At 36.3% G+C, this 16,038-nt stretch overlaps 1 protein-coding gene across 1 annotated transcript; it reads right to left on the bottom strand.

Annotated features, from left to right (window-relative positions):
- Positions 1-10,012: 10,012 nt before the first annotated feature.
- KCNRG (potassium channel regulator) lies at positions 10,013-15,357 on the bottom strand. The gene is made up of 2 exons (XM_004274614.4): positions 14,244-15,357; positions 10,013-10,643 (listed from the first exon to the last, which is right to left on the bottom strand). Exons 1-2 carry the CDS (start codon positions 14,822-14,824, stop codon positions 10,403-10,405), a joined length of 822 nt encoding a protein of 273 aa, XP_004274662.1. The 5' UTR covers positions 14,825-15,357; the 3' UTR covers positions 10,013-10,402.
- Between the last annotated feature and the right edge of the window lie 681 nt (positions 15,358-16,038).

Genomic DNA, 16,038 nt, shown 5'->3' with positions numbered 1-16,038 from the left:
TTTTGAATAGTGTGAAAAATCTGAGGTGATAATTTGAGGTGTCATATTCTGTAAATGAGAGTGATTATAATTTCATCTCATCAAGAATAGTTATAATAATAATACTTAAAATGCCTTGAAAGTTTTCTGTTGGCATTTTTCAAGTGAGATAATCTTTTATTATTAAAGACATATTCTATGCCCAGTACTTCACTATAGTCTAAAAAAGATGGTCACTGTTGGCAAAGAACTTCTGGCCTAAATGGTAATATTATACTAACTTAACAGGAAACAACTAGAGAAGAGTGGAGTGTAATCTGTCTTGCTGATCTGAAGTGGCAATAGAAGCTCAAAGAAAATGTGGATTTGGACAACAGAGAAGACTTCTTAGAGGAGGTTGAAAATGAGCTGGGCTTAAAGAATAGATAGGACTGATTCAGTGAAATGAAGGAATTGGAGACTTACAAGTGCAGAAAACATGAACCAAAGGATGATCAAGTAGGAAGGAGTAAAGTAGAATTACTGGGTTGAAAACAGATTGGTATTGGGGAGTAGGTAGGGAGGTGAGTGTAACCATGCTTGAGATTGTTTTCCTTCCTTTGCATAAAATGCCCTAATTTCTAATTGAAGAAAATGAGAGTATATTCAGATTGCCTGCAGCCCTTCGAAAATCAAGGTGTGATATTTGAAGAAAAAAATCACGATTTGTAAGAAATGTTGGAAGGAATCTAGGCTTAAATTAGACGAGTTTACCTGAAATGTTGGGGGTCTATAGCCTTTAACTGAGCAAATCAAGTGAGAAATCTTGAGAGGCAGGGGTTGCATAGCCAAAAGTCTACTATCAGGGATATTTTTTGCCCAGGTGAGATTGACCTTATCACTATGGGAATGATCACAAGTACCACAGTACTGTTGTTAAGCCAAATAAAAACACTGTACTCCTTTTCCAAACCTCTAATTTGCATACAAACCTTAGCTCAAGTTATGTCCTTTCCCTCATCTTCAGCTGTCTAAATATTCTTAGGCTATCTAGCCCCTGCAAGAAATTTTCCCAGTTCACTTTCCTTCCTCACCCAGAAATACCATTTCTCTCTTTTGTGCTCCTATACCTGACCTAGAACAATTAATACATCCTGCTTTATGGGCCGAGGCTATTTTATTTTGTATTGTATACTCTGCAAGTCTAACATAGTGGGTGCTTGATAAATGGCAGTTGGTTGCTGAAAATCAGTAGTGATTTGGTGATAAATTAATGTTTTGGAAAGGCTGAATACCAGCTAGATAAACATAGAAATGCCCAAGCTCTTGCCTGGTAATTTAGAAGTTCTCCACCTTTTACTGTTTCACTTACCAGGGGTCAGGGCTCCTCTCATTCTATGCTACCTATTAACATTCAAGTCTTAGCTACCTTAAAGTTTTTTTAAAAAAATCAAAGCCAGAAACCTGTGGGTGGGGGTATGAATAGCTGGAAAGCCTATGAAATTTTGAGGGTTATAAATGATCTGATTGATCATCTAAAACTTTCCAACAAAGTATAATTTAACTGTTCCCTATTGGCTTTTATTTGTTGTCTCTCTGAGGAGATGGGAGATGGTAGTAGAATGAAAAGTCCTTACATTAAAAAATACTTTTCAAAAAAATTTTTTTCAAGAAGCATCATTACCATAATCACAAAAATAAATGTATTGAACATCTGCTGCAGTTCTTTAAAGTGACTCTCTAAAGTTAATTGTATGCTTCTGAATCCCTCCGCTTACTAGAGCTACCTTATTGAGTGAAATGGGTTTTCTTATAAACTTTCTTGGACAATTTTGTAAGACAGTACCCAAGTCACACGAAAAAGCTTTCAGAAATCTCAGAAGGCAGAGAAAATTGTGGATCAAATATGTAGCATTTGTTTTCTGCTAGGACATTTAAGTCATATTTATAATGTGATAAGGATTTATTTTTATGTATCCTTAAGAGCTTTTATATAAAATCTATAGGACATTTATGTCTGATTTCCAGAACCTATATAAATATAAATTACTTTTTTTTGAAAAGTCTAATGTTGCTGTTGGGTTGGGTTTGGCTTTGAGGGAGGTTGACATATTTGTTATACTTAACATTTAGCTAGAAGTCAGGAATTCAACCAGCAATTAAATAATGGTTCCCACGGTGAAGCAGTTTCCCCTCTACACTTATTTGCCTTATGACCTGTTTTCTAGGCACTTATTTTGACATCACCACTGCCCCCACCAAAAAAAAAAAAAAAAAAAAATGTGAGAACTGACTATATCACGGGTACCTAGACCATGTGGAGAAAGGACTGAGACTGGAAGCAGAAAACTCATTGTCCGTACAGAGCAAAGTGCCAGACAACAGCTCACTCTAGTAAAGGGCGATAAATGCCACATGAGATGGTCTCCTCAGTTCAAAACTGTAAGTAACTTTAGGGAATTGCAGGGGGATTAGACAGTTGTCTCTGCTGACTCAATTAAAAAATGTCTTCATTTTGTAATTTGTGGCCTGTATGCTTGTAAATAAGATGCACTGAATTGTCAAGTAGTGGACTTTTCTGGTTTGTGGGTGAGAAATAGAATGCAGCCAAAATAGAATGCAGTATTCCCCCAAAAGTAACTTGGGACCTTTGCCTTAAGACCTGAGACAAAGGTTACATGAATTTAGATAACCAGGTTAGAACTAAGCTATTGGGCCTTTGCCTAGATAACCAATTAGAGGACTTTTAGTCTTGATATAGCAAGGAATAGGGAGGTAATTATGGCCTCTTGAAACAAAATAATGAAAACTTACAAAATAATGGAATTTTTGGAAATTAAATGTGGCTATACTATATATAGAAGGATTCTAAGAAAGTCTGTTGGCAAAGAAACTGGGCATGTGACTACTGTGGTGATCTAGGAGTGAAGAAAACTTGAACAGAATGGTGGCAATAAGAATGGAGATAAGAGAATAAATTTAAGATATTTCAAAAGAAAAATTGTAGAACATCATGATGAGTTGGATAAAAGGGGGGGTGTCAAAAATTACACATTTTCTTTACTGGAAGACAATGATAGTATCACTGAAAGGAGAGAGTTAAGAGAAGATAGTTTGAAAGGAAAGATTTTGAGTCCCATTTTTGTAATATTGAATTTAAGATGATATCCAGGCATTCCTTTTGAAATGCTTGGATTAAAAGTCGCTGAATATACAGAACTGGAATCCTATGTAAAAGTCTGGCTGGAGAGGTAAATTCATCAGTTATCCACTCAAAACTGATAAGGGTAGACAAGCTAACTGAAGTTATTTATTAAAGACAGTATATCCCTTTCTTTTAAAAAGAAGTACATAAACACATACATTTACATTAAAAAATTATTTGATTAGGTATGTAGTCTTAAATAAACATTTCCAAAATGGAATTAAAACTCTCCTTTTTTTCTTAGAGTGTCATATCTCAAGCTTGTGCCTATAGGAAAACCCTACACTGGTATCAGTTATGAAGGTCAGTGACTAAAATGTGTTAATTATTCTTTTTTTTATAAATTTATTTATTTTATTTATTTTTGGCTGCATTGGGTCTTAATTGCTGCATGCTGGCTTTCTCTAGTTGTGGTGAGTGGGGGCTACTCTCCGTTGCAGGTGCATGGGCTTCTCAGTGCAGTAGCTTCGCTTATTGTGGAGTACGGGCTCTAGGGCACACGGGCTTCGGTAGATGTGGCGCATGGGCTCAGTAGTTGTGGCTTGTGGTCTCTAGAGCACAGGCTCAGTAGCTATGGCGCACGGGCTTAGTTGCTCCACAGCATGTGGGATCTTCCCAGACCAGGGCTCGAACCCATGTCCCCTGCATTAGCAGGCAGATTTTTAACCACCGTGCCACCAGGGAAGCCCCTAATTATTCTTGAACCTTACCTTTGCTTCTATTCATTAAACAAATATCTTTCCCAGTATTACATTGAGGGAATGAAATTGAGAACTTAAAGTCCAAATAATTCAGTCAGTTAAAACTGTAAAATTGACATGGCTTTAATTTCTCAAATGGAAAAGCAAGTAATTGAACTGTGGGAAATGTGCTGGTCTCCAGTTTCAAGACACAGTACAGCACAAAGACCTGGCATTCTGGCTGAAGAGTTATAATAATAAACAGAAATTTGAAAACCAGGAAGACAAGTTTTCCAAGAGTGCAACTGTGGCATTTCAAAAGAGATATAACAAGAAATTCCGGAAGATGGCCAAAAATAGGTTTAGATAATTGAGATTCCTTATTTGAATACTTGTTTTTGATGGAGAAACACAGTTAAGAGGAAATGAAGCTTCTGTCTAAGAGGTCTAAAATATTTTCTCCTTTTCACCCTAAATTGGGTTTGCTTCTGAAGAAAAGTGTTAGCCAAAAAAAATCAAATAGGAATTCAGTACTGCTTAAATTGTAGCCAGAAGTTTAAAAAGTGACCAAATCAAAACAAAAAAAAATTTTTTTAATTAATTGAAAGCAAGTATTTTGATTTTCTAGGAGCTAAACCTTGTTTTATAGGATTCCTATTTAGAAAGTCAAAGTATCTTGATCTGTTTACCTAGTAATTACATGCCCATCATGGGACAGAAGTACCACATCACTCTACGTTTTAAATTTCTAATATGTTCTACTTTAATGATATGTAAGGAAACCTAAAATGTTAATCTATGCCTCCAAAATGCCTTTAAAAAACTCAGTAACATGTCTTTTGAATATATCAGAGTCTTTTATACCATTTTACCTAAATCCTTGAACTATTTGATTAATCCGAATTCAGTGAACCTATGTCTTCAAGGCAGGTTATCCAGAACTGGGAACATTTGTTTCTGTATTTCCATCCTAGTTGCAACTGACTCATGTGCCTGGTCTGATGACTTCGACTATCTTTTCATGACTCCTAAATTATGGCGGTAAGTCAAGATTTAATATTGATTATAGTCATGTAACATTCATTCGGAATTTGTATTCCTGTAATATTTAATTACTAAGCACTCGTAGCATTGCATTTTTACTAGCAAATTATGGTATATTCCAGTTTTGGCTGAGCTGTTTTACTCTGATTAAATGTATAATTTTGCATAACTTTTTAAAAAAAATTTATTTATTTTTGGCAGCGTCGGGTCTTCGTTGCTGCACGCGGGCTTTCTAGTTGCAGTGAGCGGGGGCTGCTCTTCGTTGTGGTGCGCGGGCTTCTCGTGGTGGCTTCTCTTGTGGAGCACGGGCTCTAGGTGCGTGGGCTCCAGTAGTTGTGGCACACAGGCTCAGTAGTTGAGGCTTGCAAGCTCTAGAGCGCAGGCTCAGTAGTTGTACCGCACGTGCTTAGTTGCTCCGCGGCATGTGGGATCTTCCTGAACCAGGGCTCGAAACTGTGTCCCCTGCATTGGCAGGCGGATTCTTAACCACTAACCCACCAGGAAAGTCCAGTTTTGCATAACATTCAATTACTTACTATTTCTATATACATCTAGACTTTCATCTCATTTTTTGTGTGATTACCCACATAAACTTCTAGTAGAAAATACCATGGGTTTTTTTCTGTAGTCTTTAACTTGAATCAACTCTTTCAGACTCTTTATGTAAAGTATACTCATCTATCTTTGAATCTACTATAATTCTTGTTTTTCCAAGTGCCTGTTTACTGAGGCTATAGTGTTCCAAATTTTTCAGTTCAGTTCAGTTAAGACTCTTAGATGTCCAGCCCTGCGGGGGAATATAAAGACCAATATAAAGCACAGTCCCAGTCCTCATCTTAAAAGAACTCATGGAACCTCAGACATTGCAGCCAGACTTTCTTGGGGTCTCTTATTACAAGAAGGGTAAGATAAACCTCTCCTGTTTGACTTCCAACTTGGGAACTCAAAGACATTCAAATTCTTACCAGATTGTGAAATGAGAAAAGTAACATGAAATAGAAACACTTGGTAGTTGGTGTGTTTTACTCAACTGATAAAAAACCACTTTAAAACAATGATTTATGGATTTGAGGTGTTGGTGTGAAATCTGAAGGTGCAGAAAGCTCTGTATGATTAACTAAGTCTTAGGCACATTTCAGTTTTAGGAGCAAATTCCTATTTATTTTGCTGTATTTTGTTGCTTATTTATTCTGTGCCATGCTTAATACTCATTTCCCCATCACCATGTAAGGTGTTAGCTTTTTATCTATTAAAATATTTTGGGAGTTGGATCGACCTCATAGCTTAGATATATATTAAGGCATTTTCTGAGCTCAGAAATATTGAGATGATGAGTCTTTTGGTAAAATTTGCACATAACTTTTCATCTCAGATAGATCCAATAGAAGGCCTAACAATTCATGACAAAGCTGTTCTGGGACCAAGCTGGTGAGTAATTATGGTTTTTATGATGTTGTTGATTTTCCAGAAATCTAAGTATTTTTAGTAATATATTTTCATCTCATCTCTATACTCCTTGAACTTTTGTTTAAAACAATAAGTTTGATGTCACACTGGTGTTTTCCACGGGTTCACTGGCTCCAGGAAGGTAATAAAATTTCCCAAATTTCTTTTTAAAAATTTCCTCTTAGTGGCTTTTACATTGCTAAGTGTGCTATTACAGAGTCAACTTCCCCAGCACAGAGGAAAAATAAAAGTAGAATACGGGATAGTTAGAAGTCTTAGCAAGTCTTTTGTTATTCCAGCAAGGTCTCTGTTAATGTGACCATTTCTGTTATTTATGATAGAGAACCAATACAAAGACTTATAAAACTAAGCTGACATTTGTCAGATGTAAACAGAATACAAGACAAATAGAAACAGCTTACAATTCCCTAAATCATATATTTCTCAAGCTGCTTTCCCTTGACCATTTTATATTACTTCAGGCTTCTGAATTCAGATATATTTTGAAAGCAGCCCGAATTAATTTCGACTTTAACATAACCTAAGGATTCTTTGTAATTATGACTTGTAGATTCTTTGTAATTATGACTTGTATATTAAATTCGAGAGTAAAATTCAACACCAGAGCATCTTTTCAGAAAATCTTTGTAGGGAGAACTTCCAACAATTTATAAGGTTACATTGTTGAGGTTCAAGAATAAGCTAAAATCTTTAGTGCCTTATCAGAAATGAAACTGTAGGTGATGGAAAGAGGCTGAAACAAACATAAGTGGGAGAATAGGGGAGACCCAACTATCACTGGTATTGTTAAGACTGACAAACCATGCTTTGTGATGACTCATACCTGTATATCTGAGATGGATTGATAGGAGTATATGATTTGATAGACCAAAGTTTTCAGTTTGGTTGGCCAAGACAAGCTTCTGCCATTATTTTCTTATAATTTCTTATGATTTTCTTATAATCAATTCAGTCAAGAAGTTAAGTGATGCTCATATGAAGATGTTAAAGTCTTTTTTTTTTTTTCTAAAGCAGGCAAGAGTTTAAATTTGCCTGTGGTGCATCTAACATAAGCCTGTTTTCTTCCAGCCATATGCCTGCCTCCCTTTCTAAAACAAGACTCTCTTTTGCACGTCTTGACATACCAGTTACAGTGCCCCACTCTATGTTGGAGTGAAGACAAGAGGCTTATTACTTAGATAATCTTGACAGATGTGTCTCCAGATAATATCATCTGTAAAATATTTACTAAAATAAGAAACTCAATCCACTCTGAAAGTACACTTTTCCTAATGAATAATATACATTTTTAAATTTTGGTTATCTATCTCCTTCTGAAAACCTCTGGATTGTGAACCCATGACTTTTGAGGAACTGTTTAATTAAAGGCTTAAGTTATTTTAATTTAAACCCATTGTCAGTGTTATGAACTGTAGTTGTAGTGAGCTCTAGAAGGGACGACCTTATTTTGCTCCTTGCAGCTCCTTGCTCCCCAGTGTCTAGAATAGTATTTGGCACACAGTAGATGTCAATAAATATTTTCTGACTGAATTAATTAAACGTATATATACTACATGTTTCCATAGGGTAATGTTTCTATTAGCACATTAAAAAGAACATTTTATTTCTCATCTCAAGCTAATTTCCGGCAAGTGTGAATGACTAAGAACACATAATAGCAGTTTAAACATTTCCTATCTTATTCCTTGCCAACCTGTAGTTACAGTATTTTTTGCTTCACTATTCTTTTAACCAGTTATCAGTTTTGAATCATCTTATCAGCAAAGCCGTATACGGAATTAAACAGTGTAACATATATAACCATGCCAACTACACCCAGCTAGTTAAATCACACACGTGCCCAAAACTTAGCAAACTAGAAATATTGTGCCCTCGAATATGATGCTAGCAAGGGAACCAGGCCAGACACATCATCCCCAAAACTAAGATGACAGACTAAAACAACTAAGTTGGTTTTTTCTGCAGTAAAGAGAGGATGTGTGCCACCAAAAACAAAACACTCATTCATAAGGCTTTTTTCTTATTTGGGTCATTATTTTCCGTTGCTAACCTTAACGTTACTAATCTTGAAGTATTTTGCACTTTTCCATTATACATAATCTTTTGACGTACTATTAGGAAATTTTTTTTTTAAATCTTTCTTCCCTGCAACTTAGTACACAAATCTATAAGTAATTACTAGAAATTTCTGGAGTGTAATTTCTTTACTAAGTGTAGGGGTTTCACAGAAAGGATGGAAGAGTAAAATTTATGTCAGTATGAGATAATAGGCCATACTATGCCATAACATGCCTCCAACCCTGGCACACACACACACAATCTTTCAGGTATGGTTTTTTCTTTCTTTTTTAAAAAAGACCTCCCTGGTCTGATGAAAAGTAAATCTTCCTCCCACACCCAAACCCCACTCACCCAGTTTCCTCTCTACAGGTGACACATATCTTTGCTGAAAATTCCATGAATATAGATATATGAGTATTATATATCTTTCCACAAATGGAAACTAGATACTGCATATAAAGTGGAAATATATTTTTCCACTTTATACATTGTCTTACTCCTTGCTTTTTTTCAACTTATATATATTTGACAATCCTTCCTTCTTAGTTTATAAACTGCTGTCTCATTCTTTTTAAAGGCTGCACGGTATTTCACTGTATGAACCATACTTTATACCCATTACCTGTTGATGAACTTTGAGTTTACTTCCAATTTTTCGCTGTTATGATGATACACTGTCTCACTTGAATGTGAGTTCCTTGAGAATAAGGATTTTTGTCATGAGTAAATGTTTTAATTCTGAAAACTTAGTATAGTATTCAACAAACGTTTAACGGATGTTTTTGAATGAATGAATGGTACTTTTTAAAATGCTGCTCAACTGCTTCCACTCAATGTTTTTTAACCCTACTATGTGCAGAGTACTTTGTACTCGTTGATCTAATGATTCCCTTTCTAGATATTTATCCTAATATTTTAAAGACGTGTATATAAGAGAAATTCCTACAAGAGGACTCACTAAGTCAAAGTAATATGTGTAGGGGACTTCCCTGGTGGTCCAGTGGCTAAGACTCTGCACTCCCAATGCAGGTTCGATCCCTGGTCAGGGAGCTAGATCCCACATGCCGCAACTAAGAGTTTGCATGCCACAACTAAAAGATTCTTCATGCCGCAACTAAAAGATACCGCATGCTGCAACTAAGACCCGATGCAGCCAAATAAATAAATATTTTTTAAAAAGTAATATGTGTATTTTAAATGTTAGTAGAAGTTATATGCAAAAAGCTTTTTACCAGAGTAGGTGCTAATTGGTAACAAAGGTATTTCTCAACAAGTGTTCAGCACAGTGCTTTACACATAGTAGAGTTAAAACTGTTGAGTGGATCGAGCTCACATTCAAGTGAGAAAAATTTGTTTTTATGATGGCATGTAAGTCTAGATAGAGGAAAGGGCTGATTACTATGCCTAGGAAAGGAGGAAAACAAGGCCTTACAGAAGAGGTACAGTTGAAAGTGGGTTACCCATCTTCTTCATCATTATCATCACTGATAGTTACTGAGTGCCTACCATGCGCCAGGCAGTGTGTTGAATGCTTTACATTATCTCCTTTAATCCTCATATATCCTATAAGGGAGATATATTTATTATCCTCATTTGATAGATGAAAAAGTTGAGGCAGAGAGAGGTTAAATGACTTGCCCTAGCCACATAGCTAGTAAGTGACTTAGTTGGGATTAGAAATCAAGCAGTCTGATTCCATAGTCCATTCTTGAACGCTTTGTAAGTGTTCATGAAGAAGAGAAAGGGAAAGAGGCATTGAAGGTAGAAGGAATGTGCACCAAAGCACCAAGTGCACGGTGTTGTTTAGAGAGCAGCACATAGTTAGTGTGTCTTAAGCACTGTTAAGCTGTGGTTGCCCAAAGATGGCATGGTAGAAGGCCAGAAAGTTAGGGTGAGTACATATCTGACTAACATATATGCCCTAAATATGGAATTTCCAAACCAGAAAATGGCAATTTCTTTTTACTCTAAAAGAGAACAGAGAACCTCATTTCTTTTTCTGAGATTGCTCTGGCATGAGGGTAGTCTCTGGTTTCAGTGTTTTGTTCATGGCAAGAGCTTCAGGCTTTTTTATCCTTTCAAAGCTATAGCATTCAGTTTTGTCTTCAGAGGATACTGTTCTGGTGCTGACCAGATGGAAGCCTTCCATTAATAAAGTGTCAATCAGTAAGCCGAGGACATTAGTTCCGTTGGCCAGTTTTCGGTTATCAGGTTTTATAGAAACATACCTAGGACACACAAAAATGTTCAATTATAAAACATCCCTTTAATAACCAGCAAAACTAAACAGAAATATTTGATTTATAACCTCAAATAAAGGTATCAAACCATTTTCTGATCAGATATTTTTAAAGACTTCATTTATAAATCCAAGCCAGTACCTTCAGGCTACTGAAAACAGAGACTTTGCTGTGATCTCCAAAGTCATTTTAATTCCACATTTAGGAATATAGCTAACATTGATGAATTTTCATTGAGAAATTATTGTCTGGAGCAAACAATTTGATCAAACAATTAAATTAGCTTAATTTTCATATAATGTGATTTAACTATTTCCAAATTTTGTTTTCAACTTACTAAATATTGTTCTAATCGATTTAATTAATTGATTCAATCTTTTTAATGAACATCTGATACATTTACAGTTTCCCCCTAGATCTAATTTTACCCATTACCAGCACTGACATTACAAATTTTCTTTTGTGACTTTCTCCTATCAAATGCATTTTGCAGGTGAAATTTTGCAGATGTTAAATGTCAAGAAGACTTTATTGTCAATTTTTCTCAATAACTGTCCATTGTTGAAGAGCAAGACATGGGGTCAAAAGGCTTCTGGAGTCAAAATGACAAAACTTTCTGGAAAACTCGATAGATACACATTATTCAAGAAAAATATACCTGAACTTTTCAGATTGACTATATGTTGCTTTAATAATGTCAACATAACATGTCCATAAAGATATAGCTATATTGCCCCTTCTTTATCTACCATCAGGAGTTTTTTTTTTTTTTTTTTTTTTTTTTGGTACGCGGGCCTCTCACTGCTGTGGCCTCTCCCACTGCGGAGCACAGGCTCCATATGCACAGGCTCAGCGGCCATGGCTCACGGGCCCAGCCGCTTCGTGGCATGTGGGATCCTCCCGGACGGGGGCACGAACCCGTGTCCCTGCATCGGCAGGCGGACTCTCGACCACTGCGCCACCAGGGAAGCCCCATCAGGATATTTTTATATCCTTTGTGTCCTGCCACCATTTGTTTATGAGATGTGAAAAAAAAAAAGGCTTTAGTTCCAGGCAGCTACCTAAACTGTCTGTGGTTTTATGGGATAAAAAGAGCCTTGGGGTCATCCCTAGCCTCCTTTTAATTATGATTGATAGAGTGGTTATTGTAGCTCACATTTAGAAACCCATTCTAGGCAAAGAAAAAAAATCAATAATAAAATGTAAAAATTATAAAAGTACATATCAAAAGCACATTTATGTTTAATACAGGAAACTTTTAACATTAGTAAATCATTTCATCTACCCCCAAACCCCAGATCTTGATTTTATAGCCTAGAAACTTTTGTCAAAGAGAAAAAATGTTACAGAATGTCTCACAAAATTAAGATGCAAATAGTATATAGTAGGTGATAACAAAGTGGAATGTACTTGCAAGAAATCACTTGGCCTAAATACTTGATTCCCTAAGAGGCCAAAATGAAAAATGGAAGATTTCAAGGCATAAGAAAAAGATAAAAGAAACTAATGGGAACTGGAAAATCAAAACTTATTTTAAAAACTTATAAGGCAAGTACACTTTTCCATTTGAGCTAGTTTATACAGGAACGGTCATATAGAAGATGGCTACCAAAGAGACTCTAGAATCCTGTGACCATAACTTGACTTGATAATGTGGTATGTCCCTCTGCAAGATGCATGCCAAGTATTTCTAGTACTGTGAACTTGAGAGATAATAACTGAGCAACTTGCTAGGTTACCAAGACCTCAGAGTGATAAATCATATTAGTAGAACACACTGAACAGCTGGATGATACATCAGGCTCTGAGCAGCCATTCAGGCTCACTCCTCCACTTTCCACCATCAAGAAAAACATCTGAATGGACAGATTCAGACCACAAGGAGTGAGCAAGAAATAAAAATGATTGCTAGCTAAATAATTATATACCTAAGGTGGGCCTCTTAAGACCAAGAGCTTTCATCCGATCACCTGAACTCCCAATAATGTCACCTTATTTGGGTTTCTACCTCTACTTTGAAATTGGAACTATAGAAGAAAATCATGACCACTTATAGGCTGAAAAAAATTCTAAACTTCAAACAACTGAAAAGAATACTCTTTGGGGATGCAAGAAAAAGTCAGTTTAAAAAATAGCTTCTGGTTTTGGAATTTAAATATAATGTCATTCTCTCATTAAGATGAAAAAATTTTTTGTACTATTTGTAAAACACAAACACTTAACAGCAAAGGGAAAACTACTGTCACTGTGTACACACAAAGAATATCCCAACTTGAGTTTCTAATGTTTTTCAAGATTATAGTCATTTTCTCCAAATGCATAGCTTTTAAAAATCATTTAGTATTTCCATGATACCTTTTTATCTTGCATGTTTCTTCTTGAAATCAATGACACCATTTTTTCTTAGTTTTTTAACTTTTTAGAAAGGGTCCCCAAAGATCTTAATCACACAAATTAAAAAAAAACAACTGGTAATTTCCCTTCTATTTATGTTAGTACCCCACCAACTGTGCCCAGAGGTATCTTAAAACATTTTGAGGTGAAGATAGGGTCTTAGGTTTTCTTCTCAATCAGCCTGTTAGCTGGATCTCTTTCCCCAAAATGACATTTCATGCCTCTTTGGAAAGGCAGGAAATTATAAAGCGTAAAAACTTAAGAATTGTCCTACTGTCCTACTGGGTTCTTCAGCTGGTATGCAGGACCAAGGGGTATGTTGTGGGAGGGGTAAACATTGGTCATTTCTTATGGTTACTGCAAAAGTTAAGAAAATATCCCCAAATATGTCTGTCTACCTTGACCCCAAAAACATGTATCTTATTTAAATACTGTCAGTAAAGAACATATGTAGACATTTTTTTTCCCCTCCTGAAAATTAAAGCCAGCTTTCACAGTAAAATAACAGTGGGACAGCATTAAGACATTTCTAAGCGGCGAAAAAAGTGTCCGTGACAGTAGAGTGGAAATCCGTCTTAGGGTCCAGCCAAGAATAACAGGGGGAGAAAGTGACTGACTCAGAAGCAACTATCCTTAATATACTGACAGCCTATCCCAGTATTTTGAGTTGTGTAAAGAGTGCCAACAATGTAAGAGGAGACCAGATTTGCCATGAGATATATCTGCCTTAATGGTGTTTAAAAATGAAGTGGAATGGAGAAAAATCAGTAGCCAAATCAGAAGGACTGAAAGAACAACTGTACATAGTGTAATGAAATCATGACAAACTGTTGAGCCTTTACTATATACCAGCAACGAAAAGAAACCCTTGGGGAGAAAAAGGCTTCTCATTCCATAGTAATGGAACATAATCTATAAAATTGTTTCCTCCTACAACTTGAATGACCATAGTCCCAGTTTTCCCTGGACAACTTTGATTCTTATTGTCCCACATAATAACAACTTCTTTCACTCTGAAAAGTATCCCAGTTTGGACAATAATTATCTGGTCATTCCACCCAACTCTGCTGGTTACTCCCACCAAAAAATCATTTTGAGTAATCATTTTTTTCCAAAACTGAAATGAGAAAATTTCAATTTTGAGGGGATACATCAGGAACCGGTGTAGAATAGAGGCTTCAAAATACAAAATACCTGACTCCAGTTTGGTTATCAGTCGTGCTGTCAGAGCCGCACTGGAAAACCAGGTCATGGTAAGAAGGTCTTTGTGGAGGCAGTGGAAGTAAGGTCATCTGAGGAGGGAAGGAGTTACTACTCCAGGTCGGTGCTGAAGGTTGCTCTATAAACACTGTAATTCTCCCAGTTAACATCTCGATTGTTTTGCTGCAAGAGCCAAACACCCTAAAAAAAGCTTGAGTGTTTCGGCTTAGGAAATGTACCTCCACAAGAGCAGGTCTTGGCTGTAGCAGGTGTTCTTGGTTTAAGAGATCCACCAGAGGATCAAGTTCATAGAATACAGCCTCCCTCTGAAGCCTGAGATAGTCTGAAAAGTCAGTGGGTAATAAAAGCTGGTGAGTTCTCAAAAAATCTAAGACGAAACTAAATAAAACACCATCTCTGTCCACAAAAATCTGGCCACCAACCATCTTGAATTCTTGGTCTCTGCCATCTAACATACGTGTCAACCGAGAGGCAGGAAACTGCTTTAAGGTTGAAGACCTTGTGGTGAATATCTTCCCTCCCACGTTCAAAGTGACCAGTTCCTGACTACTCATTTTCCTCTTGCTTCACACTAGAGGCTACACACCATCAGGCACAGACTTAGGAACTTGAAAATCAACCTGTGACCACAAACATTACATATGATTAAGAAATGTAGGGGAGTGGAATGTAACAAAAACAGAGACCTCGATTTCCAGGTAACTACTGTTAAAGCAAATAGTGTGTCTATAGCTGTGTTTACAAATTTGAGAGTTGCCTGGGAACGTACAGTATACAGAATGAAAAAATAACAGATGAGGAACTCCATAGTTTAAGGAAAACTGCCAATATGTCTGAGGACATATGTCAAATAGATCCCTTTACTATATCTCATTAAAAAAAAAAAGAACCTTCATAAAAACCTCTTGTAAATCTATAAAATATACTGGGAGCAGAAAAGCATTCCCCCTCTCCAAACCTCTTATCTACTATGAGTCCTCATGGCAGAGGTAATATTTATAAACATTGTCTTAATTTTTTATATCCCTTTAGAAATTTAGTGGCTAATCTTGGATTGTCAGTTGGGGATAAGGCAGTCATTACCTCAACTAGCAGCTTATTTTGACTACTCTTCTCATAACTAGAATGATTCTTCTGTACTTGAAATTTAGTTGCCACCTTCTTTTCCTGTCCCTGCTTGTATTACCTCCTCTCAACCAAATTAATGGACTGGGGTAAAGACCCTCTGGACTGTCAAGGAATGTCTTGTCCCATGACAGAAATAAGGTTGACTGAAAGCAGTTCTAAGATAAAGTCACTTCTTGTTTTCATCTGAATTCTAAACAAGGTGAAAAAATTATTTTTGTTCTGTGGGAGACAGGGCATCTTTATCTCATGTGAGCAGACAGGACAGCCTTAGTGTTTAGCTGATCATTTTGTACTTTATAATAGCTGATAGATTGTTTCATCTATCGTTAAATTAGTCTTACTACTCTTAAAAAATTCTTTAAACAAGTGAATTGATTGGTTGTACAGTTGCCATGGTACTTTGGAACAACACTTAGCTGCCAGTAAAAAGGCGGCTTTTCCATTTCCTGCTCTTGCAATGTGTTTGTTTGTTTTTACCCATGCCTTTGCTTGCACAGTCACCTAAGTTTTGTAGTTTACCTCCAAACTCCTCTGGTGATAAATTTACAAAACCTAAGCAGATAAAAGGCAAGCTGAAATAAATCTCCACCCTCCTTAAAACGTAAACTTCGCATAAGGTAATGCCAGTTTTTGTTTACAT

This window comes from Orcinus orca, chromosome 18, assembly GCF_937001465.1.
Source record: "Orcinus orca chromosome 18, mOrcOrc1.1, whole genome shotgun sequence".
NCBI lineage: Eukaryota > Metazoa > Chordata > Mammalia > Artiodactyla > Delphinidae > Orcinus > Orcinus orca.
This window is presented reverse-complemented; position numbering and strand designations above follow the sequence as displayed.

Bases quoted from the DNA above. Each gene is read 5' to 3' on its own strand.
- KCNRG (XM_004274614.4), bottom strand. From the start codon at position 14,824: ATGAGTAGTCAGGAACTGGTCACTTTGAACGTGGGAGGGAAGATATTC. The intron at 10,644-14,243 runs GTATTTTGTATT...TGTGTGTCCTAG, and splicing joins GATAACCAAACTGGAGTCAG to GTATGTTTCTATAAAACCTG.